This window comes from Antechinus flavipes, chromosome 6 (genome assembly GCF_016432865.1).
Source record: "Antechinus flavipes isolate AdamAnt ecotype Samford, QLD, Australia chromosome 6, AdamAnt_v2, whole genome shotgun sequence".
In the NCBI taxonomy this organism is placed as follows: domain Eukaryota; kingdom Metazoa; phylum Chordata; class Mammalia; order Dasyuromorphia; family Dasyuridae; genus Antechinus; species Antechinus flavipes.
In genome coordinates, this window is record NC_067403.1 from 185090438 (window position 1) to 185114609 (window position 24172).

The 24172-nt window shown below is 45.7% G+C and overlaps 1 protein-coding gene across 7 annotated transcripts in view; it reads left to right on the plus strand.

Moving 5' to 3' along the window:
* MTUS1 (microtubule associated scaffold protein 1) overlaps positions 1-24172 on the plus strand; it is a 126135-nt gene that overhangs the window by 67440 nt on the left and 34523 nt on the right. For 6 of the 7 annotated variants that reach the window (XM_051966318.1, XM_051966316.1, XM_051966317.1 and 3 more), the window contains one exon: positions 6592-6642. In XM_051966318.1, coding sequence (XP_051822278.1) covers positions 6592-6642 — 51 coding nt within the window. Of the gene's footprint in view, positions 1-6591; positions 6643-13417; positions 13796-24172 lie in introns of those variants that run through there. The other variant, XM_051966321.1, reaches the window with a different exon arrangement.

Here is a 24172-nt window from a genome sequence, read left to right on the forward strand (position 1 = left end):
CTCTAGGATTTCCCTTGGGGATATAGTCCTTTCACCAAGGTCTGCTTGGTACAGAATTGCATTTATTGACATATAGTGCCTACTATGTGCCAGAGATTGGCACTGAATTTACTTCCTGCCTCTCTCAAAAAACTTACACTTCTTTCCAGTCTTCTAAAAGCATCCAGAGCAGTAGTAAGATGTCAGCTATGGGACCAAGTTTTATTTAACCTGAATGGGTCTAGGCCTGAGCCCTTAATAAAGGGGTCCTCCTTTGTAGTGTTCTTGCCTTCATTCTATTTTAAATTTTTAAAAAAAAAATAACAACTTTTAATTCTCCAAGTACATGCAAAGATTTGTTTTCTTTCTCATTTTTTTTTGATTTGATTTTTCTTGTGCAGCATGATGATTATGGAAATATGTTTAGAAAAATTGCACCTGTTTAACATATATTGTATTACTTGAGTCTAGGGAGGGGGGGAGGAAGAGAGAGGGAAAAAATATGGAACCCAAGGTTTTAAAAGAGTGAATGTTGGAAATTATTTATGCATATGCTTTGAAAATAAAAAGCTTTGATTTAAAAAAAGGAAGAAAAATAAAAAATACATGCAAAGATAGTCTTCAACATTCCCCCCTGCAAATCCTGTGATTCCAAGTTTTTCTCCCTCTCTTCCCTTCCACTTCCTCCTCTACATGGCAAGTAATCCAATCTGTGTTAAACATGTGCAGTTCTTCTATACATGTTTCTGCATTTATCATGCTGCACAAGAAAAATCAGATCAAAAAAGGAAAAAATGAGAAAGAAAAAACAAGCGCAACAACAAAAAGGTGAAAATATTCTGTTGTGATCCATATCCAGTCCCACAGTGCTCCCTCTGGATGTAGATGGCTCTCTCCATCACAAGGCCACTGGAATTTTGCCTTCATTCTAGACTATATACCTTGGATATGTAGATAAATAGAGAGCTTCATGTGAGATACAGTTCAGACCCTGTGTTTCAGTCCTGGAGCTTTGGTATTGTTTGTGGCCACCAGGTGGTACCATGGACAGGGTGTTAGATTTGGAATTGAGAAGTTCAAATCCAGCCGTAGGTATTAGCTGTGTGAACTTGGGCATAGTCTCTGTCCGCCTTAGTTTGTTCATCTGAAATGTGGAGGATGATAGTAGCCCAAGATGAAATGAGCGTTTGGTGCTCTTTAAAACTCTCTATAAATGCTACTGTTGTTGTTATTGTTACTTAGTATTTTTACTCCTATCACTACAAGGTGTCGAGTTCTGAGTGGGCTTGGGCGGCTTCTTGCCTTCTCTCTCATACGAGTGCTCTTCTTTCCTTTGCAAAGATCTCAGGAGTATCAAGGCCCCTCTGCAGGTGTGGATGCGGGTCTTACCGTTTGCCTGGAGGTTGGTTTGTCTAAGACTTTCTCATTGCTGGAGCCCAGGTTTTCTGCCTGGTCCCGGGAGAACTCGCCAGGCTCTCGGGGAACTCTCTCCCCTCTCCAGCCTCTGCTTTCTACTGTCAGTCCCTCCTTCTGTACTGGCCTCTCCTCATGGTGGGCTTTCACTTCAAGGTCAACAGACCTTTACTAAGAGCACAAGCTATGCTGGACACTGAGAGTGATGACAGAAAAGCTCTTCCCTCAGGAAGCTTCAACTCTACAGCCTATGATGTGTATGTGGTATAAGGGAATGAGTTACCCGGCCCTGGGTACAAATTCCTCCTCAAATATTTGCTAGCAAGTCACCCCACCAGCTCCCTGCCTCACTTTCCTTATCTGTACAACAAGAACTCTGGGCTTGTTAGGTTCTCTCCAGCTTTAAATTCTTGATCATTTGAATACTAATAAGTAAATCCATTTCTAGGACAGGGGATGCACCAGCTAATTGGAAGATTGAGAAGGGACTGGAGAAACTATGGAGTCGTCCTCTCTCATTTCACAGAGAGGAAAACTGAGGTCCAAGGAGAGAGGTGATGTCTTTCTGAAGGTCACGTAGATGTAGTCACACAGTGGCAGGAGCGGGATTTGAACCCTGCATAGGGACAGCATGAAATCATTCACTAAGGTCACAGAGAGCACTCTTTGCCTATGGCAAGCTGAGGTCTGAGTCCTGCATTTCCAAGGGAGGGAGCTGAGGGTGAATGGTCTGGGTCTGGCTATGCACCCAGAGCCAGTGAGGATGGGCACCAGCTCTCCCTCTTGCTAAAGGTCCGTCCAGTGCTCAGGATTCGGATCTGAAAGCGAGGATGCCAGGCTAAGAGAGCGAGACTGTGGGTGCAGGTCAGAGATGACAGCCAAGGGGGCAGCAGGTGGGGCCGTCAGGCCTACCTAAATTAGGGTCCTGAGGAAGGAAGAGTCCCAGTGAGTGCTAGGGACACGTGGAGAGGGAGAGAGGGCAGAAAGTGCCAAGTAGCTCCTGAGTCCTGCCAAGAAGGCTCCCGCCACTACAAACCATACTGGTGCCACTCAAGAGAGTATCTATTGATTGCCTGCTCTGTTCTGGCCTCTGCAGGGAGCTAAGCCCCAGGGCCTGCTTCATGGAGCTCCCAGAGGTGGGGGGAGGAGACCCACCAGAGAACCCCACTGTTCATGGAAGGTAGATGGAGAGTGCCCTGCTGGTGCAAGCTGACGCCTTCATTTACCACCTTGTGCAATCCTAGAGACATTTCTCTCCCATATGGTCCTATTGGTGACCGACCTGTGCTAGAGCCTTCCGAGCTTGTATAGGTCTGCTCAGCCAGAGCCAGACACCACACCTTCCCTTGGCCCTGACATTGTGATGTCATGTTAGTCCTCTTGGAGCTGACTGCCATGGCTATTCTGTGGCAGCACCTGAACCCAAGACTCCATGGCCAGCCCCTGCCCACTGTCCTGAGACCTGCTCTCCATTTCTAGGTGGGCCCCCGCCCCTCAGGTGAGCTCTGCTCACCCCAGTGCCTCCCATACACCCCTGAGCATTCTAGTCCCCTTGGGTTCTCTCTTCTCTCATAAAAATGTAAGCTCCTTGAGGAAAAGGAGAGTCTTGTTCTCTTCCTGTGCTTGATATGGCACCTGGCACCTTGTAAGTGGGCAATATATGTATTCTGTGTGTGTGTATGTGTCTGTCTCTTTATCTGTGTTTCTGTCTTTTTGTGTGTCTCTCTCTGTGTCCTCCTATCTTTCTGTGTCTCCCCGTATATCTGTGTCTCTGCCTGTTTCTCTGTCTCTCTGTCTCTCTTGTCTCTGTCTCTGTCTCCTCTCTCTCTGTCTCTCTGTGTGTCTGTCTTTTTGTGTCTCCTTGTATATCTGTCTCTGTCTTTCTCATCTCTGTCTCTCCTGTCTTTGTGTGTGTGTGTGTGTGTGTGTGTGTGTGTGTGTGTGTGTGTCTCTTTCTCTCTCTCTCTCTCTCTCTCTCTGCCTATCTCTCAATGCCGGGTCTACTCTCACTGGGCTAGTTTGGAGAATAAGAAGAGAACTGCCTTCTCTGGACAGTAGAGAATGAGGGAGGTGCCTAAGCAGCCTTGGGAGCCTTTGAGATAAGTTGTCACTTAGCCACTCGACTCTGAAGCTTTTATACATGTGCTCTGACTTTCTGTGAGTTCAGCCAGGTGCATTAATTAGGCACCAGTTGTGTGCCCAGCTCTGGGGAAACAGAGACCAAGAATGCAGCATCTCTGCCTCCAAGAAGTCAATTCATAATCCAATTTATTGTTAGTTTGATAGTTTAAAAATATACATACATGTTTTCAAATTAATTTTTATAATGAACAAAAATATTTTCTCTTTCTCTTTCCTCCCTTATCGAAATAAAGTGCGCCCATGTGCCCTGTGGGTGAGTTCCTGTTGGTTATAAGCTCTTTCTCAGCCCCTTCTCCCAGCCCTCCCTCGGGGTAGATGATGGATTCCTGACTTGCTGTGGACTTGGAGTTAACCCAGATTCAGTCTCGATGCAGCCCCTGGCTATGTGACTGTTCATGGCCCTTAACGTTTGCCTGCCTCAGTGATCCTCCTGTAAAATCCTGGCCCTGTGAGGCTCTCTTATCTGAGAGAAGGAGCTTGCAGAGTCATTTCCAGCTCCCAAAGGACTGTGTAATTATCACTTCTAGGTGGGAGTGGTCCAAGGCTTGTGGTGGGTGTGGTCCAAGGCTTGTGGTGAGTGTGAGGCTACAAGGGGAACAGGGTGCTGTCCTACAGAAGCCCCCCTTCTCCTGGCTTAGCCTCGAGGAGCTGAGCTGGGAACAGAACAAGACTCCTTGTTCTTTTGCCCCCCTGATTGGCTGATTAGCTGATCTGATTAGCTGATCTAATTAGATTAGCTGGGGGCCCACTGGGCCTATCCCTTCAACCCACCCAAGAGGAAGCAGATGATCAGAGGATCAGAGACTTAGCAGGGGCTTCCCACGGTCACACAGCGAGGCAGCATCAGCCTAGGACCAGGAAACAGGCTTCCTGACTCCCCCTGACTCTTGATGGCGGGCCAGGGATTTCCATCTCCAAGGCCTCAGGCTGGAGAACTTGCCCTACTTTCTGTTGGCTTCTCTCGCTTGGTTCAGTGCCCTTAGATGGCTACAGCTCCCAGGGATGGAGGGTCATTTACATTTAGCGTCTGATGGGAGGTGGCGTGGAAAATATCTCCATCTGTCACAATGGGAAATGTTCTCTATTTCTCACCCCAATAAATGTTACTATTCGTTTTCTTTTACTTTTAAATGATTACTTTGATTTTTAAAAAAATACTCCTTCCCCATAATTAGATCAAATGAGATAAAAGATTTGATTGAAATTTATAGCATGAGCCTGTTATGGCTGCATATGATGCTATCCATTATACCTGCTGTATACTGAAGGTTTACCAGAAGGCAGGAGACATTTGTGTAATTGTTTCTGTATACACATATATGTATACAGGTGCACACATGTATATGTCTATCTGCTTCTTTACTCTGTACCACTTGGCATTTCTCTTGATTTTGAAGTTGATAAAACTTCAGGGGCACGTAGAATGGAGCTGAACTTGTGGCCAGGAGGACTGGGGTCCAGCTGGGTCCCATGCTGGCTGTGGGACTGTGGGCAAGTACTTTAATCACCACGGGCTGCTTCCTAAGACTTAATGTCCTAAAGGAGGAGCCTTCTCTTTTGGGATCTCTATGACAATATAAACACTGGTCCAGCCTCCAGCCTTCTCCCAGAAAACTGACCTGAGAAGAAGGGAGGGAAGGATGGGGGCCAGAGAAGTTGAAGTCCCATTTTCTTGACTCTCTTCTCTTTTGAGGAGAGATGTCGCCAGTCTTTTTAGGTGTTTGTCCCCATAACAATGTTCCCTCCCAACAGCTGGCCAGCAGGGTCAGGAGTGACTGTGAGGGAAGAGGAAGGAGCGGTTTTTGCCTTTTCTCACTAGGATTTGGAAATCATCAAATTAGGCTGGGGCGAGAGATCAGCCCCAGGAGGATCATGGCTCTGTAGGAAGATGCTCAGCCTCCCTGAGGCTGGGTCTGGCTCCAAAGGTGTCACCTGGACCTCTGGGCCAACCATCGTGACCCATCTGCTCCCAGGCTGTTGGACTCTGTACTGATAGAGGTGGCTCCAGGGCTGCTTTCAAAGAGAATAGGGCCAAGTACCAGGAACAAAGCACTTTCTGCGAATCCAACATGTACTTTGGGGTCTGCATAATACCTCTGTAAGTCAGATTTTGTCATAACAGGGAGGTAGCTGGTGGTACACTGGAGAGAGCACCAGGGGCAGGAAGATATGAGTTCAAATCAAATTCCACCTTAGAATTATTGAATGACAATGTCTGTCAGCCTCAGTTTCTCAACTGTAAAACAATGACAGCACCTGCCTTTCAGGGTTGTGAGGATTAAATGACAGTTAATAATAATAATAATAATAGCTTTTACACACGGCATTTCATTTGAATTCTTTTTTTATTATATGTATTTTAAAAGTTTTTTCTGAGAAAGGGCTCCACAGGTTTCACTGATTAGCTACCCAGAGTCCAGCACACACACACACTCACTCTCTCTCTCTCTCTCTCTCTCTCTCTCTCTCTCTCTCTCAGGGCCTGTGGCTTATATGGACTCTTAGGGCCTTTCCACTGCTTGCACTGTGATCCAATGATTCCATTTTCAGCACAGTGGTGCCGTTGTTTGGACACAAGTCTTCTGTCTATATTTTTGGATTCCCCTTGTCCCAAGGATGCTTCAAAGCATCTCCTCTAAGATGACCACTAAGTAAGGCTTGGAGGAGGGATTCCTGACCTTGCCAGCTCTTAGGACAGCAGCAGGGAGTGTCTTGTCTGTCCTGAAGGTGAAGGACAGGGACAGGTGCTATGGGATACCTCAGCCGGGGCTGGGCGGGAAGGCAGTTGGTGAGATTACATTTGTAGCCGTGGGCTAAGTAGATTAGCTCTTTTCCCCAGCCCTGCGGGATTAGCCCTTAGAAAAGGGGGAAGCTGGCAGCGCCCCACCTATCTGTCCATCCCTCCGTACTCCATGCTCCTGGTCATGCTCTCCCCCCAGACTCAGACTCACACCAGCAGCTGTCAGTGGAAAGCCCCCATTCTTGCTGTCCTTGGCTGCTGTATCTCCTACAAATTCTGCAGGTATGCAGCTGATCTGTTTTTCTTGGTTTTTCCAGGTGCATCGAGGAAAAGTGTATCCCCCAGTCTGGTTGCGGTGCTTAGCACAGGTGAGTGACCACTTTTAAGTTGTGAATTACAGGGATTGTTTGGGAGGAGAGAGGCATATTGGTGTTTCCTTTACTACATCAGAGGGTGAAATGGATCTGGATTTTCTGTATTCTTTGCCCATCCACAGGACTTTCCAAGCTCTCTGGACTTCTTATTGGTTTTGCTTTCCCATCAGCCTTCATACCAGCATAAAGATCGGACGTAAGGTGGCCATTTCTGCTTCAGAAGCATCAGTGGCCCCTGTTTAGTTCTAGGACAAAAAACACACTCCTCTTTCTGGTAATAAACCTTTAGAGCCCTTTATAATCTGTTTCTCCAGATAGATAGTCCATTTCCCCCAGTTACTCTGTTCTGGTCAGACTGGTCCACTTGTTCTTTGATGCTTTCCACCTCCCATCACTAGTACTTTGCATAGGCTGTGCCTCACGCCAGGCAGGTTCTCCCTCTTTTGCCATGAACTCTTAGAATTCCATTTCCTTCAAAGTATAATTTGGGTGCCATCATTTTGATCCATTCACTTGTTTTGCTCCCCCCACGAAAATCTCATTGTATTTGCTTACCCATGTAACTCTATTACTCCCCAGAAGGATGTAAGCTGAGATCAGGCTCTGAGACTTCCTGTGCTAGGAATACTGGAGATGCAATATTTTAGATCTGTTGAATTGAGTTGAAATGGATGGGAAGAACTCTGAACCAGCATCATGATCTCAGCTGACTGAATGGGAGATAGAGATTGGGGTGGGCGCTAATGAATTGTACCTGGCTTTAGACAAGTTTGTAAAGTGCCAGGTCTGGTTCTGAATAAGATAAGGAGAAAACTCACTTGTGAGAGCTCAGAGTTCTAGGCTTACGAGGGAGTCAAAGCTTCAGGAGAAAGGGGATGACGGAGTCCAGGCAAGTAGCAAGGTTTGAAAATGGGCAGAAAGTATAGAATAAGATTATGATAATGGGGAGGCAGGGAGAGATACAGTCTTGAAACTGTGGCTGGGGTCTTAATTTTTCTGTGTGATTGCCGTATAAGTACACATCCACTCTCAAGAGAGTAACTCCTCATTAATGCCCAAGAGATATGAAACAGTGCATCTTTGTGACTCGGGGCAATCTAAAATTGGAGGAACAATATTAAGGAGAATAGTTGCTCTTTCCTTGACTTTTAGAAAAACTACAGTTCTTAGAATCTCTCTTTTTATAAATGTTTATTTTTTAAATGGTTAAATAAAAATTTAAAAAAGTTTTATTGATGCCTTTTTAAATATACAGTCATTTTCAGGAATTCCTCCTCCTCCTTTCCTTCCCTCAGGCTTCCCCCTCCACTCCCTACTCACAATAAACCATCTTTTTGTAACAAAGAAAACTAGCTAAGAAAAAACAGCCAGCCCAGCACATCTGAAAGGGTATGCATCATCCTCCCCTGTCGTGCTTCTCCCTCTCCATTTTTTCAAAGAAATGAAGGAAGGCTTTATAAATGTTTCTGGGAAGAGAGATTTCTTTAGTTCTTAAAAAAGACAAAGACCACAATTCCCAGTGTTAGCTGTAAAATCACTCTCCCAACTCCCGGTGGAACTTCCAGGTGGGGACTCCAAGGGCATTTGCTGTTCCTCTCCCAGGAGTCGGAGTAACTCTGAGGGGTTGGGATTGGTTTCCTTATACTGTTGGTCCTGAGCCCACCAGTGTGCTCCCCAATGATTGCAACCAGACATATGTAGCTTCTAGGAAGGGGGAATTATTTACCAAGATGGCATACGGAGAAAAATACATAACATTTCCCAAAGCAGGGGGTAGGGAGGTAGGGAAATATTCTCCCATAGTCCCCCTGGGAAGAATGGACTTGAGCTTAGGGAGTATATGTGATAAGTGGTAACTTGAAGCTTCTGGAAACCCTTTTTTCCCTTGTGCAGTTCTTATGGAGCTCTCCTTGAGTGTATATTTGTAGCTGTTTCTGGGCTGAGACCCTCCCAGATTGATTAAGGTCTGTTCACACCTAGTTTCTGCCTTTAATTAATCCACTAGAGCTTTGTTTTCACTAGTTGAGCCCTGTCATTGGTCATTCTGTAATTCAATCACAAGGGATCCTCATCTAATAATTGAAGCAGGATTTGTCATGAATTACGTTAATCAGTGTTGAGGGTGCTTATCCCTCCCCCACACCGTTAAGAAGGCTCTGAGTGGGGGAGTGGATGGATGCTTTTGGGTCATTTCTGCTGATCTGTTCAAAATAGGCGGCCCTCCTCCTGTCCAGAGACGGCTAACGGCCTGTCTTTGGACTGTTCCTTTTGAGCTGAATTTCCCCAAGCTGTCCTTCAGCTAAGCAGAACCCGTCTCTGCGTGGCAAGGGCAGATAGCCTGGGGTGCAGTGAGGGCAGGTATTTTGAGCTTCTGACATCTGAGCTCGGGGCCAGCACACTAAATAAAGCCGGTGTTACTGTCGGCTGGCACCATCCATGAGACCTGCCTCCCTATTTGGGAGCCGTGGCGTGTCAGAAGCCAGGTGTGGCCCCCCAGGATCATCTGGCTAAGCGGGCAGCTCCCACGGATTCTCAGGGCTGAGGAGGGGAAACGGGCTAGTTGGCTTGATGTCTCCTCCGGCAGGCTGGTGAGCTGCTAGGGTTCCAGGGTCCAAGGTGCAGAAGACCCTACAGCCTTGTTGGGATTGGGCTTGTGCCAAGGGTTTCGTCTGGCATTGTCTGTGGCCCAAGTCTGCTTCAGTAAGTTGGGTGTGGGCCAAGTTCCCACTTCCTCTAGACGGAGGTTTTGTTTTCAATATGGCTAGTTCAGTCCCATTATTAGCACATTCCATTTATATCCTACAAGGTTATCATAGATCAACTTTTACTTAGTAGACTCTGGGCTCTCTCTTTCCTCCTTTGGAAATGGCAAGGAAATGGGGGCCTAGGTTAGGGTTCTAGGATGAGAGCTTTTGATGTGACAGGAAAATCTCAGAAGTCAGTCCAGTTCTACGGGAGAGGAAAACACCCAGGGAAGCTAAAGGATTTGCCCTAGCTATATGACAAGTGGGATTCGAACTTGGGTCTCCTGAGCTAGCTCTGTGTCCCCAGCATCTCCTTTTCAAAGATCTCTCCTAGTTCTTTAAGATTCAGGAGACATCTCTGGGGGCTGATGGAGGTATTTTTAAAAATATTGTATTCAGAGAGTTTGGTCCCCAGAGACCAAATTAACTTGGAAAGTATTTAAGCCCAATGGCCCAACTAAAGAGCTGTTTTCTGAGTTCACCTTTTGAAGCACTATATTCAGCCATCTTTCCTTCCCTTCCTCTCCCTCCTTCCTCCTCCCTTCCTCTTTTTCCTTCTGCCTCCCCTTTCCCCCCTTCCCTCTTCTTCTCCTTCATCTTCCCTGTTCTGACTCTTCCCCGATCTGAGTGTTCTCCACATCATTAAAATTTCATCCTGAGCCTCAGTTGACCTAAAAAGTAAGCCCAGTCTGCTGCAGTAGGGAAGTACAGAGAGGGGGCTCCCTGAGATGGGGGCTTTGGTGAGTGGGGATGAGGTTTATTTATACCATGGGGATGGTACTGGATTATGGTGGAGCCTTAAATCTTCAGGAGTTAACATTCAGGAGATAAATCTTGCGGGAGTTAACAGGAGAACATCGCTTGGGCTCCTTTTGGGTTGTCATACTGACACTTATGAAGGACAAAACTGGAAAGAGGGTATTTTACCTTCTATTAACTGGGCCACTTGAGACACAAAGGATTCACAGTAACTCCAAGTCCCAGTTGGACTTCGGTCTTGACAGTGACGGGGAGGTCCTAAGTGCGGGGAATGTAGTTCTCAGAGGGCCTGTTGGCATTCCTAGTGTGAGCCCTTCCTCCAGGGCCCAGCAGGTTAATGACTGAGGAAGGAGGAACTAAGTTGGCCAATATTGACATTTTTTCTTAAGGAACAGAGTTGACAGGTGAGTAAAGTGGCAACATAGGAGATGGCAGAGCAGGTTTTGCCGTGTACTCAGAGGTTGGAAGAGCCAGGATTTTTTGGGATGGGCTAAGTGCCGTCCTAAGTGCATGACTGGGAGGACCCCGAGGGAGATCCCTAAAGCTTGCAGGAGCCATTCCCAGAGGGTTTAGCATACCCTTCCTGTGTGGATTCAGATCTCTGCCCCCTTCAGAGAAGGGGATATTTCTTTATGTGATTCAGATCAGGTCATACCCATGTAAGATGCTCAAGAATAGAAGTGTATGGGAGAAGGGGAAGAGAGAAGGGTGTGAGCTGAAGGAGGTAGAAGAAGAGGAGTTAGGAAGAAGGCCAGAGAGGGGGTTTGAAGAGGGGAAATTTAGATGATGAACTGAAGAAAATACTCCACAGAGACCTAGGGCAATGATGGAGCAAGCTCATCCAGGTTTGAGAGAGAACTGACTATTAAATGTTCAGGGTGATCATTTACACCTCAGACACCATCACGCTCCACAAATCAGGGCTTGATTCATAGTTTTGTTGATTGTCCAGACTTAGGGAAAAGATGGTTAGTGGTGGGGATTTGCTCAAGTCACATCGCTAGTGAGCATCAGAGCAGGGTTGAAATCCAAGACTTTTTCACTCCACCAGTTCCAACATTAGGTACAGCTTAGCAGGCTGCATCTCTGTGTGTGTGTATGTGTATGATATATATTTCATTAAATCAAAGCCCCCTGACTGATTCCAGACCCTCCATCCTTCAGGAACTGGCTCTGGCAGAGAAGACTTGTATTTATCTTCATCAGAGGCACACAGGTTAAAGAATAAATACATTTTTGACTGTTCGCTAAGTGCACATTATTCAAACAGACAGACGGTAGGCTAATGCTTTGCTTGCCCTCTTGTGCAGTCCGACGTGGCTGGGGAATCTGGCTGGCAGTCTTGGCTCCTTTCCGAAAGATCACGGCTTTTTCTAGATAATTTAACTAGTTCTGATCTGGTGCTAGACTTGGAGTAATTTATTTTAAAAAGGTGTTCAGCCTTGTAATGCTCAAGTGCTTTCGTCTTTATAAGATTTCAGGAGCTAGTATCTGAACAAATATGTAATTCCCCTTATCCACTTTTGGAAAAGATGACATTTATTGTCCAGTAAAAGCAAAGCCTCATCTCATTGACAAATCCCAAGTCAGTTTGACTTATTTTTCTACCTGTTTTTCACTGGTAAGTAAAATAAAGCCTTCCTCTGCTCCAGCTTCACCAAGGAACACTGGATTTGTAGTCTAATGCCAGTTCTGCCTCTTTCTGCCTCTGTGACCTTGGAGGAAGAGGTTGGACTCGATAACCTTTGCTGTCCCTTCCAGCTCTGCATGTGGTCCTTTGGTCACGGATGATCCAATTTCAGGGCTAATGAGCTCACTTTCTCACTTTCTTTGCCCCCTTTTCCTGATACTGCCAATGACTGCTTTCCCTATGCTTGGCTGCTTCCACCAGGTGGCAGATGGTGTTTGGGAAAGCCCAGGGATCTCCTGAAAAGTGCTTTCTTTTTTCCATTTCTCCTGCACATGGGAATGTTGTAGCTGGCGTCTGTTCCCTCAAGAGGAGCCCCTTCTCTCTAGCATTAACGTTCTGAACTTACTGCTGCTGCCAGCCCATAAGCAGGCTGTCTGTACTTGGTCCACAACAAGCCCTTTCATTAAGACTTGCGTAGACATGGGATTGGCATCCAAGGAGCCAAGACTTCTGTGAGGGTTAAGAACACTGGGGTTGGCATCTGAGGCTCTGGGTTCAAAGTCTGGGACTTCTTCTTGTTCCTCCTGTATGACCCTGGCCCAGCCTGTGCCTGATTTTACACTTCCATCATCTGGAAAATGGGAGAATTGTCCTCTGTGGTTCTGGGGACCTCTTTCTGCTCTAGACCATTCTCTACTTTTAGCTCTTTCCTGTTGGCCATTCTTACATATCAGGAACCCTTGCCCACTATGGTGGATTGGATCAGAACACAGTCCCAGGCTTCACTTAGGTGCTGCCCTGTCAGTTGGGATCCAATAAAAGATGGAAGAAATGGGCCAAAGAGAAGGGCTCTCTGAGGGAACTCTGCCAACAGGCAAGGAAGTCAAGACCACTGAGGTCTTTCCTTCCTTTCCTTCATCACTCCTCCTTTTAACCTTAGTGTCAAGGATGAGGAGGGCAGAAATATGGTTTTGTTTTTTTTTTTTGTCATGGGAACCTCAGGGCTAAGCGAGCATAGGACCTGGAATGTCGTGGGCTTTAATGAATGAAAGATTTAATTGGCAAATCATGTTTGGCAAATTATTGATTCTCTCACATACAGACGCTGTGTGTCTCATGTCATTTTAAGCTTTGCCAGACATTGAGAGTGTGTAGACCATTCCTTGCTCTGTAACTGTCATTGCAAAAACCCTATTTGTTGCCCCTTTCCACCTTTAAGAGATGACAGGGTGAGATTCTGGGATGGAGGAAGCTTCCATCAGCTGTTTGTTGGATTTCTCAACATATGGATTTCTCAATACATGGATTTCTCAATACAATCCTGTAGCTGTTTCTGTGTCATGTGGGCGCCATCAGCTCCCAGGCCGGAGGCCCCCCAGAGATGGGCAAACACGCGTCTACTCAGTAGATTGTCCAGCAGCAGGACGGTCCTTTCATGTGTCCAGGAAAGAAACATCTGGCTCCCGGAGGGCAGAAGTCCTTTTCTCTTCAGCAGTTCCCAAGCCCTGGTGACAGGAGCCGGGCCGTTATTGGCTGGTATTTATACACACAGCTGGTGTGACCACCCCCTTCCTCCTCCTCCTCCCCAAGAGCATCCCTAATGAGTCCCACAACAGAGCAGCCGTGCACAGTGTGATGTAATCCAGCGGTCGGGGGCCAAGCAGCCCAGAGGAGCCTGGAGTCAGGGAGCGAGGGTTGCGCCGGGGCAACATCTGGGGGAGAAAGCAGCCGTCGGAAGCATTGGGCTGTCTCGGGTGCTTCTGCCTGTGCGGTTCTGGTGCTCTCGCTCACTTGGTGCTTCCTAGCTCGCGTGGCCTTCTCCAGAGCCGGGCTCTCACAGGTGGCAGGGGATGGTCCACTGGAGCTGCTGTTTGCCCACATCTTCCAGAAGACATGCTCCTGTTGCCCAAATTTTCCTTGTCCAATATGCACGTGCGGCTAACGGCCAAGGGCTTGCTCCGGAATCTCCGGCTCCCGTCGGGGTTCAGGAAGAGTGCGTTGATTTTCCATGAAGGTGGGTGCCTCTGCTCTTGCTAGCTGTGGTTTTTGGGGTGGCTTGTGGAACCTGTCTCACTCTGAGCTAGGGACAGTGTGTTTATTCATGAGACTGAAGCTTAAATAATTAGCTGGCTCAGAGCGCTGCTCCAGGCTCTCGCCTTGGCCAGGCAAGGGGGTCTGGGATGCTTTTTCCTGCCCCCCCTTTCCCTCCTTGGCTGGACCTCTTCCTTGCTGGCTAATCCTAGCTCCCTCCTCCTCTTCCTCAAGCTTCCTCAGAGGTCCTGAGATTAGGATTGGTAGCCTGGTTTTTTTGGCTCAGACGGAGGAGGGCTGGAGAATTCCTCATCTGAGATGTCTTTTCTGGGGCTCAGCAGCTCCGGCCAGAGGAGGGAGTCTCTCAAAGGGAAGTCGGCCCCAGACTTGTATCGCAAAATTCTGCTGCTTTCCATCTGTGTTTTATTTAATCTGTGCTGGAGACGGGATCAAATATAATGTGTTTTGCAGGCTGCAGATTGCAAACAGAGCTCTTTGCTTAAAGACCCAGGGGCCCCATCCCCACATTCAAGATGGCTGGAATAACTGGGAAACCAGAGGCGTCTCTTGCCGGTGTTTTGGGCTCACTTCTGATGGTCACAGCACTGTCCGGAGCCTGTCTCCTGTAGGTGCAGCCATGCAGACACACCGGAATCCTTCCTCTCCTCCTGTGTACAGATCATCCCTCGGGCAGACTTTGTTTTTCTTACTGATCTCTGGCCCCAGGAGACGTTTCCGGCTTACGCTGCTGTGCTTCTGGAGCAGGCTTTTTTTCTCTGGGCCTGCTTCTTCCCCTGCCATCTCCTGACTTTGCCTGACCACTCCAAAGTTTGGCTCCGGTCCTAGGCCTCTTTTTATCCTAACTTGGGCACAGATGTGTCACCAGCTGACCTCCCTCATCTCTCCCTTATAATCAGGTCGGCTTGCCTCTCCTGGCTTACAATACAGGGCTGGATTCACCTTGAGTACCCATGTCCAAGCTTGATAACCTTTTGATGTAGGGGGTCACAGAAGCTGGCACTGAACCCCAGTCCTAACAACCTCATTTCCTTGGAATTCAAACAAGACCAGTTCCCTCCCTCCTTATTCCCTGGAAATGCCTCTGATTTCTTGGGTGTTTATAAACACATTAGGGAAGGGGCTCTTGCTTGACTGCAGCTGTGATGATCAGTTTTCTTAGATTTTTGCCATCCAAGAGCTGAAAGAACTGGGGTGTCCAGGATAGCTCTGGGGAAACATTTAGAGTTTGAGAGATGAAAGCCCTTTTCTGGGGTGCTACTTAGATTATCTGTGTGACCTTGGATGGATCTGGCCCAAGCTTCCAGTTCCAGAAGTAAGGAGGAAGCCTTCCCAAGAAGCTTCCCAGCAGCAGCTTGGGCAGGGGGGACTCTCCTAGCACCTGGAGCTGGCCCCCAGTTGAGGCTTCTTAGGAACTTCATCAGGGCTGTTCATTTCTCACACCCCACTCCCCATCACCTTTAGGTGTAGCTGAGTGAGTCACTAAGAAGGGAACCTGGGCCCTTGCCCATCTAGCAGGGCAGGTGTGATATTTCTCTGCTTCCTGAGCTCCTGCTCTATTTGGAAACTGAGGGATCTGGCTTTGTGGAGAAAGTCTTCCAGAGATTTCCTGTCTGTAGGTCCTTTCTGACCCTAAAATGGCCTGATGCTAGGAATATTCTAACTCCCAGGTCAGCCGTACCAGTGTCCTAAATAGGACTTGTTGGACACAGATCTCTCTCTGGCTCTGAGGAGCATAAAGCTGAGCTGGGAAAGATCTCAGAAGCCATCAAGTTCTCCTCACACCAGTGCTGATGGGACCCCTGCAATTCTCTTTTGCTCTCCACCACTTTCTGTTAGCCACTCACCAACTTCCCTACATAGTGATACTTGGACCCATATACCATTTTCCATTCTATTGGCCACCATTCTGGTTGGGTCCTCCACATTTCCCTTTGGATGCTGCTGATCTTTATGTTGGAAGGCAGGACAGAGGGACAGAATATTTTTGAACTAGGCTAAGAAATCCCAGGATGTGAAATCCCAGGCTGTGAGAGGGAATCCACCTCTTCTCCCCAGGGTTGGTGGTCTTGGTGTTAATATGCACTTTTTAAGTACTAGTCCTTGTGCTAGGGGTAGAGGGAAATGCTGCGGTTCTTGCTCTCTGTCCCTTCCTGTGTATATATGAATCTATATACAATTAGGGGACATGATCTGGAGGAGCTTCCAGGAGGAGACAGAGGAGGAGGGTCAGAGAGATAGGAAAAAAGCTAGCAAAGGAGAGCGGGATCAATAATGTCAAAGACTGCAGAAAGAGATTGAGGGGGATGAGGATTGAGAAAAAAGTCAACGGATTTGTCAGTTGGTGCTTTGGAGAGGACAGTTTCAGTGGCTTGAGGTGAGAAGTACTAGGTCTAAGAGTCAGAATCCGTATCTCCTGTGCTTGGTTCTGTTCTGCTCCACTGGGCAGCTTCTCCCCTAGAGGGCCTTTAAGCTCTGCCCACCTCATTGGACCTCAAGTGACCTCCAGAGGGATATTTTCTTCCATTCAGAAAATACCAGGATAGCTTGTGGAGGAGGGTAGAAGGAGATTGTCCCTTCGGAGGGGTTCTGTTTATTCCCTCAATGCCCTTGCTCCTGTTCCCCTGGGCTGTGAATGGCTGCTAATCTCTGCAGATCAGAGCCTTGGCAGAGGGCTGTCCATCCCTCCACGCATCACCGAGCCAATAGCATAATTTCTCCCGCCCAAGTTCTCCCTGTGGTGACAGGGGAAGAAGCTTCTCCCAGGATCCCCCCATGCATCCCCAGACACTGTAGCAAGCCAGGTGTGAGACTACATGTGTCATCTCTGACCTAAATCTGTAATGGAGCCAGGACTCTCGTTGTGGGTCCCCGTTCCTCCTGGGGAGCCACATCAGCTTTCCTCTGACTGCTGGTCCTACCTGGAAGTACACAAGCACATACACACCTGTACTGGTTTCCTGATTTTACAGTCCGGGAAGCTAAGGGTTAGGGAATTGAAGCTGATAGCTTACATTTATAAGTACCAGAGTCCAGAACTTGAACCCAGGCCATGGGACTTCAGGCTCTCCCCCCATCCCCCAACCCAAGCTTTTCCCAATTGGGAATCCCTGATGGCCCCTCTGCCTCTCTAGCCAGCTTCATCTCTGCTGTGTCTAGCTCTGGCAGCCCCAGCTGGTCAGAAGCATGGGCGAAGGAGGATGAGAGCAAGGGTACTGGGGCAGAGAAGGACCTTTATTCTGGCCAGCACCTCTCCCTAGGCATCGGTGTCAGACAGGGATTGGGAGAGGATCCATCCATCGCCCCTTCTCCTCCCTTCCCCTCCAGCTCAGCCTCAGAGACAGCTTATTTTTGGGAGGAACTTGAGAGAAATGAATGAAAGGGAACATGGTTATTGTTGTCGTGGCAGCCCAAACATGGTGATTAACAGCCAGCAGGCGTGAGGAACCGAGCATGAATAAATAAAGCCTGAGTCTGTACCACCCTTCCTGGGAGAGCCTCGGGCATCGAAAGGCACACCCTCCGAAGTCTTTGTATAAGGTCATTGTTCACTCTGAGAGCTGGACAAAGCTGGGCTCTCTTGGGTGTGGGGCAGTGGAGAGAGGATTTAATTGGGGGCCAGGAAAACCCGGGTTCAAAATCCACCTTATAGCTTCTTAGTGGGGTTTCCTCATCTTTAAAATGGGTACAATAATAGCACTTATTTCACAGGATCAAATGGGGTAACACATTATAAACTTTGAAATAATGTATAAATGTTAATGATTGTTATTACTTACTGCTCCCTATATAATCAGGCTAAGTCCCTTAACCAGCTCCTACCCCAGACTTCAGTTCACTCATTTGTAAAATCAGGAGATTAGACTAGGTGTCTACTGAAATCCCTTCCAACTTTAATTCTATCATCTTTTAGTCAAATGGGTCTTCCCAATCATGGTAGCTTGTAGCATATTTCCACGCCTCAGGGGCATGAACCACACACACAGAGTCACATACACAGACACATTTTGCTGTAAATATTTTAGCATCTACATGTAGCTTTCTGTTTTTGAATTCCTGCTATGCAGTGGGATCCCTGGGGCAAAAGGTATGGATGTTTTTGTCTAGATTTTTATCATAAATTCCATGTTGTTTTTCAAAGTCATTGAACCTGCTCAAAAGGACAAAACTTTTGTGAGGTATTTTAATTTATATTTCTCTTCTTTTTAGGAATTTGGAGCAATCTTTTACATGGTTAATAGTTTTTATTCTTTTGAAAACCGTTCATATCTTTTGGACATGTCTATTGAGTCTCTTGTTTTTAAATTTGTGTGACTTTCCAGCATATCTTGGCCATTAAACCCTCATCAAAAATATTTGATAAGGAAATTTCTCTTCCCCATTAACATCTTCCTTTCTTATCTTAGCTGCATATATTTTGTTTACACAAAAGCTTTTCCATTTTATGTCATCAAAAAACAATCTATTTTATCTTTTGTGATCACTTGAGCTGTGAAAGATATCTGATCATGTTTTCCTTTTCCTTCTTCAATAATGTAATGTCTAATATTCTGGTCATGTATCTATCAGACTTATTGTAATATATATTGGTCTAAATCTAAATTCTGTCAAACTATTTTCTAGTTTTCCCATTTCCTCCTAAAAGAGGGAGTTCTTCTCCCAAGTAATCTATTCTTGAATTTGTCAAATACTTGGTTATTGAACTTATACATGACTGAGTCTACTCAGCTAATCTACTTTTGCATTTTTTTAAACCAGTATCAGATAGTTTTGGTGAACACTTTTGATGAGTTATGATATAACTTAAGTTGAATCATTCTTATTTGTTTTATTATTTGAGTTCTAGAACTTTTCCCCCTCCAAATGATGTTGGTTTTTTAGTTCAGGGGGTTTGTTGTTGTTGTTGTTGTTGCTGCTGTTGTTGTTTTGGTTTTGATTTTGCCCAGCTCAGTAAAATTATTCTTTTGATAATTTGCTATAGCACTCAGTCTACACATCAACTTTAGGTAACTTCATCATTTTTATTCTATTGGTATAGCCCAACCATGAGCAATGAATATTACTCCACTTATGCATGCCATTTTATGTGTTTACAGTGTGTCATGTTTCCGTTTATATAGAACTTGAGATTGATTCCCAGATATTTGAATTGTATTTTGTAAATATTTTGAATGGAATTTTCCTTTCTATTATTTTCTCTTCTAGTTTATTGCTGCTACAAAGAAATGCTCTTGATTTTTGTGGATTTATTTTGTATCCAGCTATTGTATTAAAACTATGAGTTTTCTCTCTTTAATGGTTCTTTGCAATTTTTTAGTTAAACTATCATGTCTCCTGAAAATTAGAGACAATTGTGTTTCCTCTTTACTACGGTTACCATTAATTTTCCCCTTCTGGTATTGTTATTCTAATTGACATTTCTAGAATTATGTTAATGTTAGCTTTAGTTTTTAAGTACATACTTTTATCATAGTAAAAATAGCTCTTCTTTGACTATGCTTTTTAGGGTTTTTAGCATAAATGCGTGTTATGTCTTGTTAGAGGCCTTTTCTGTACTTATTAGTGTAATCATGCGGTTTGGGACATGATAATTTCTGTTAATTGTTTTTCTGATGCTAAGCTATCTCTGCACCCCTGCAAAATTCTATTTGGTTATAGAAAATGCTTTTTTGAATGTATTATTATAGTTTTATGCTAGAATCTATTTACCATAAGTATTTATTGCTTTTAAATGCTTGGTAGGATCCACCAGCAGTTTTTAAAACAATTATCTCCCATATTCAGTATAGTTGCAGGTATATAATAAAAACTTAACAAATGTTTATTAATTGATTGATTAGATCAGAATTCTTGGAGTTCAGTTACCTTCACCTTCATTCCATCTAGTTAAATTTTTTTTCTTGAAGTTTGATTCATTACATTCTCTATGCCATGTTTTGTTGATTTTGGCATTTTATATTTTTGTATGCCATTTCTTTTAAATCTTAGATTTCCTGGCATAATTACATACAAAATCCTGGGAAGTCTTTTTATTTCTTCTTCATTAGTTGTGATTTCACTTAGTTCACTTTTATTTTGATCATTTTATTTTTCTACTTCCTCATTCTTATCAGATTAGCTGATAATTTTTTGTTAAAATTTGTAGATTTTCATTGATCAATTCTATAGTCTTTTTATCTTTCATTTTATCTGTTTTTCTTTTAATTTTCACTTTTTCTTTAAAAAAATACATCAAAGATAAATGTACTGATCCATAGGAAAGTAAATGGTAATATGTAATTAGGAAGGGAACAAGGAAGCATAAATGCTGCCCAGAACTCAAGGCACTCTAAGAAATTGCTGTTGCTCTTCCTCCTCCTCCTCCTCCTCCTCCCTGTTCCACTGCTGCTGCCACAGGGGCCTCTGAAATGCCACCATTGTTTTGCCTTCATGATGGGAGGAAGTTCTGAGGAATTTTTTGAAGGCCTCTTCCTCAAACTCTGAAAAAACACTGGTGGTTTCTATGCCTCTGTTGTCAGACAGACCACATCAACAGAAACCGTTTTGTCTCAGAAATTGTTGAGCATCCAAGCCAGGCCCTGATACTGTTGTGCCCTTAGTATGGAAGAAGTACCTGGAGCTGCCCACAGCAAGGCAGCAGAAGCCAAACTCAAGAGCATTTTTCTAAGTGGGACAACCCTTGGATATGATCCTAGAGACCTATGTCTCATGACCAGCATGACCAGGAGGGTGTTGTGTAAGCTGCTCCCGAGTGGCTCCAGGGAAAAGCTCGTGAGGGACACTTAGAAAGTCATAGAGAGCCATTGGTCAGGATCTCAGATCTGGAGCTAGGAAGGACCCCAGAGATTATCAGATCTAACCTCCTCACTTTGTACATGTGATCTTTGTCAGTGGAGAGAGTGCTCAAGGATGCAACAAGAAATATTTGGTATATCAGAGCTGTGTGATGAAATGATGCACAGGAGATCTCTAGCTCATGAAAAACAAATCAAAGAATGTGAAGCTATTAAACCTAGTATCCAGTGGTGCTCCTTGCTAGCATGGCGACTTCTCCGGGGAATGGATGCCCTGGGCATGGTTTCCTGTGGATCCATAACCCTAAAACCAAAGCTCATGAGCCCCCCCCATCATGTGTAACCTTAATAATCGGCTAGTAAACAGAAATTAGTTCAAAGCAAAGACATTTGGTGAAATGACAAAGTTAAGAAAAGTCACAACAAAACATGTTCTCCTTAAACTGGAGTGACTTCTCTAATAAATGACCTATCGGGGGAATGGATTAAAATAAGTAGCATACATGGAGGAGCATATGTATAGTTATATATATATATATGTATATGTTATGGAAAGAAGGGCAGCTCCTGTCTCTGATGCCCTAGGGCTGCTGATGTGATACAGAGATGTCAGTATGGACCTTTTCCCGACTGCTGCTTTCATAACCTCTGCTAGATATTGCTGAGTTACGCCACTGCTGCTATACTGACACCTGCCCCACTATAATCTTTGAGAGCTGCTGCCGCCACCCACCTACTCTGTTGTCATCTATAAATTCATGCTGTTATTATCTCCACTTCCTCCAGTTTCCGGCTCAGCTGAAAGAAATCTTGGCAGTGGTCTCTCTCATTTTATAACCATCTTAACTGTCCTTAAGCCCTTCAAGGATCCGTTTACTTATGTCCTTTGAGCATCTTGATTACATCCTTTGGGTACTACCTTAAAGCTCCTAGCCTTTCCTCAGATCATTTGGAAGCATTTCCTGAGAGCCAAGGAAAAAACCTCCCTCAGATTTTCTCTGATGTCTAGCTGTCAGAGACTTACCTCCCCAGTGTACTTCAAGTACCAGATGCTGTCCAACAAGGAGCCTTTTGTCCAACTAAGGCCTTTGGTCCAGGAGTGAAGGTCCATCCTCCAGAGGTCTTACCCTCACTTATGGCAAGTGTTCCAAGTGCCTTTATATTTCAGTTGATGAAGGCTAGTCAATAAGGAATGCTTATTTGCTTAATAATTACAGAGGTCCAAAGCCTTAGGTTCTTCAGGTTTTGAACCCCCGTTTTTTCAGTTCTCTGATGTAGATGAGAGAATACTGGGGAGTGATTGGGTAGAGAAAAGGGCCGAGAGACAAGTGGAGAAGGGGGTAAAGTCATTGTCTCCTCTACTTGTGTAACTACATTTCTGGCCTTTCACAGGGGAGCCATGGCCAATCCCAAGGCACAAACGAAAATCCAATCACCAAGACAGAATCTGCCCATTAGGGAATAACAGCAAACATTTGGTTTTAGCTGGAGAAGAGAAAAGTCCGTGGCATCTGACCTTTTGAAAGGACAGCTCTCAAATGCAAATCTTCCTCTGATTTCCCTCCTCTTTCTTACCTGTCACTTCCTCTCTGGGGCTTCAGTTTCTGTTCATGTCCAGTACTTTACCTTAAAGGAGACTTTGCAGGACTAAACCAGTCGTTCGTTTGGGCCTGCAGTGAACACGATTTCATTTGGCCCATTTTGGTTCTTGCAGAGACAGCTGTGTGGCTTTGTGTGAAAGGTCCATGAGAGAGAGACATTAACAAGATACTCCCACCAATCAGGACCATAGCCAACACCTCTGGACTAGGGCAATTTGACCCATTTCCACAACTAGAGCAGCCTCAAACCCCTCCCTAACTTGGGGCAGCACCCAGTACTTAAACACAGATAGAAGACAACCCTGAAAGAGCTAGCTGGGGTCTTAGGACCCTGGAGAAGGGAAAGAGATCTGCCCAGAAATGTTACCAGAGCCTCCAAAGGGATGATCTTTTGGCCTGGCTTCCATGGGGCTGCCCCCTGGCCCTGGGCACAGCATTGCCCCAGGCTTCCAAAGGATGGGATTGCTCTGACTCCATGCATCAGGGCAGCTGGGAGATACAGGTGTGGGCACTAGGGTTTTTGAGGGCAGGCTGCTTTTCCCCCTGATAGGCTAGGAAGCTGGGAGTTTGCAGTATGGGAAGTGTGGATGGTTCTAGGTAGAGAATATCCCAGAAAAAGGATGTCGTGCCAGGCAGGAAAAGAGTCAGGGGACAAGCCCCCAAATCAGACGTTTCTCAGACTCCCACAATTTCTTCCTTGAGGGAATGATTCCTACGAGCCTCTAGACACTTTTCTGGATGGGGGTTTTATTACCTGTCAAAGGGGCTGTCTCTGCAATGGATCGATTCTCTCTCCTTCTCCCTTTCCTCCTCCCCTCAAATGTTCTCTTGTCTCTAAGTCTGGGGGCTGAGTCTTATCTCCCTCGTGTTCCTCTGCACTTACTAGGTGCTTAATAGTATTTTTTAATCAAGTCAGATCTAGCTGAAAATAGATGGTGGGAATGGTTGTAACTCAAATGATACACTCTCCTTGTGACTTTAGAAATCTGTCCTTGGCTGGTACCCAGAGGATGATGTCACTTAAAATCTAGGCTTGGGGCCAGCTGGTAGGGTCACTTCAGGCTTAGCCCAGCTCAGTAGCACCACAAACACGAACCATTCCCAAGGAGCCATGCTACATGGAGAATCACTGGTTTCTTTATCACACCTGAAACCCTCTTCCCTGTGCTCTCATTCCCCTGAAACCAAAGCGCTCCAGAGTCAGACCTGAGGTCAAATCCAGCCTCAGGCACTTAACTAGCTGTGAGATCCTGGGAGAGTCATTTAGCTGCTGCCTGCCTCAGTTTCCTCATCTGTAAAACAGAGCTCCCTCCCAGGGTTATGGTGAAGAACAAAGGAGATCATATTAGCATAGTGCTCCGCTTAAAATAAGTGCAACACAAAAGTTTGCTATTGTCATTATTATTATTATGAGGCAGATGGCCTGAGCTGTCCTTTCCCTGAATGACTGTGTGAACTTGGGTTCATCAAAACAGGAAATCAACCCTGTTCTTTGCTTGTTTCCCATGACCTCTTCCCAGCTTCCAGATGTCAGGCATAGTGACACGGGTGAGTGGGTAGTGAGCTTTCCGGAGCAGTACAAGTAAGCTTACAGATGGGGTGTGCCCCTCCCTGGGTGTCTCCTGGGCCTCCATTCTGTAAGACGTTCTCAAAGGGACAAGATTTTCAGGCTTCTCGGGGACTGCTCTGACCAGTGTTTGGATCTGGTTGAATGCAATGAACATTCATTAAGCACCTCCTATGTTGCCCACCAGAATCTGGGTTAGATCTTAGGAAGGGAACTTTCGTCTTTGTTCTGACATCTGACAGGGACCAGTGCCTGACCCTGGGCTGGTGTTGCCCATGGGTTTTGGGGAGAGACAAAGCCCCCTTGTAGTCTCCTCCCATCCTAGGCTGTCCCCATCCACCCAAGTCTCTTGTTGTTGTGATGGGTGTTGCCTTCTTGTG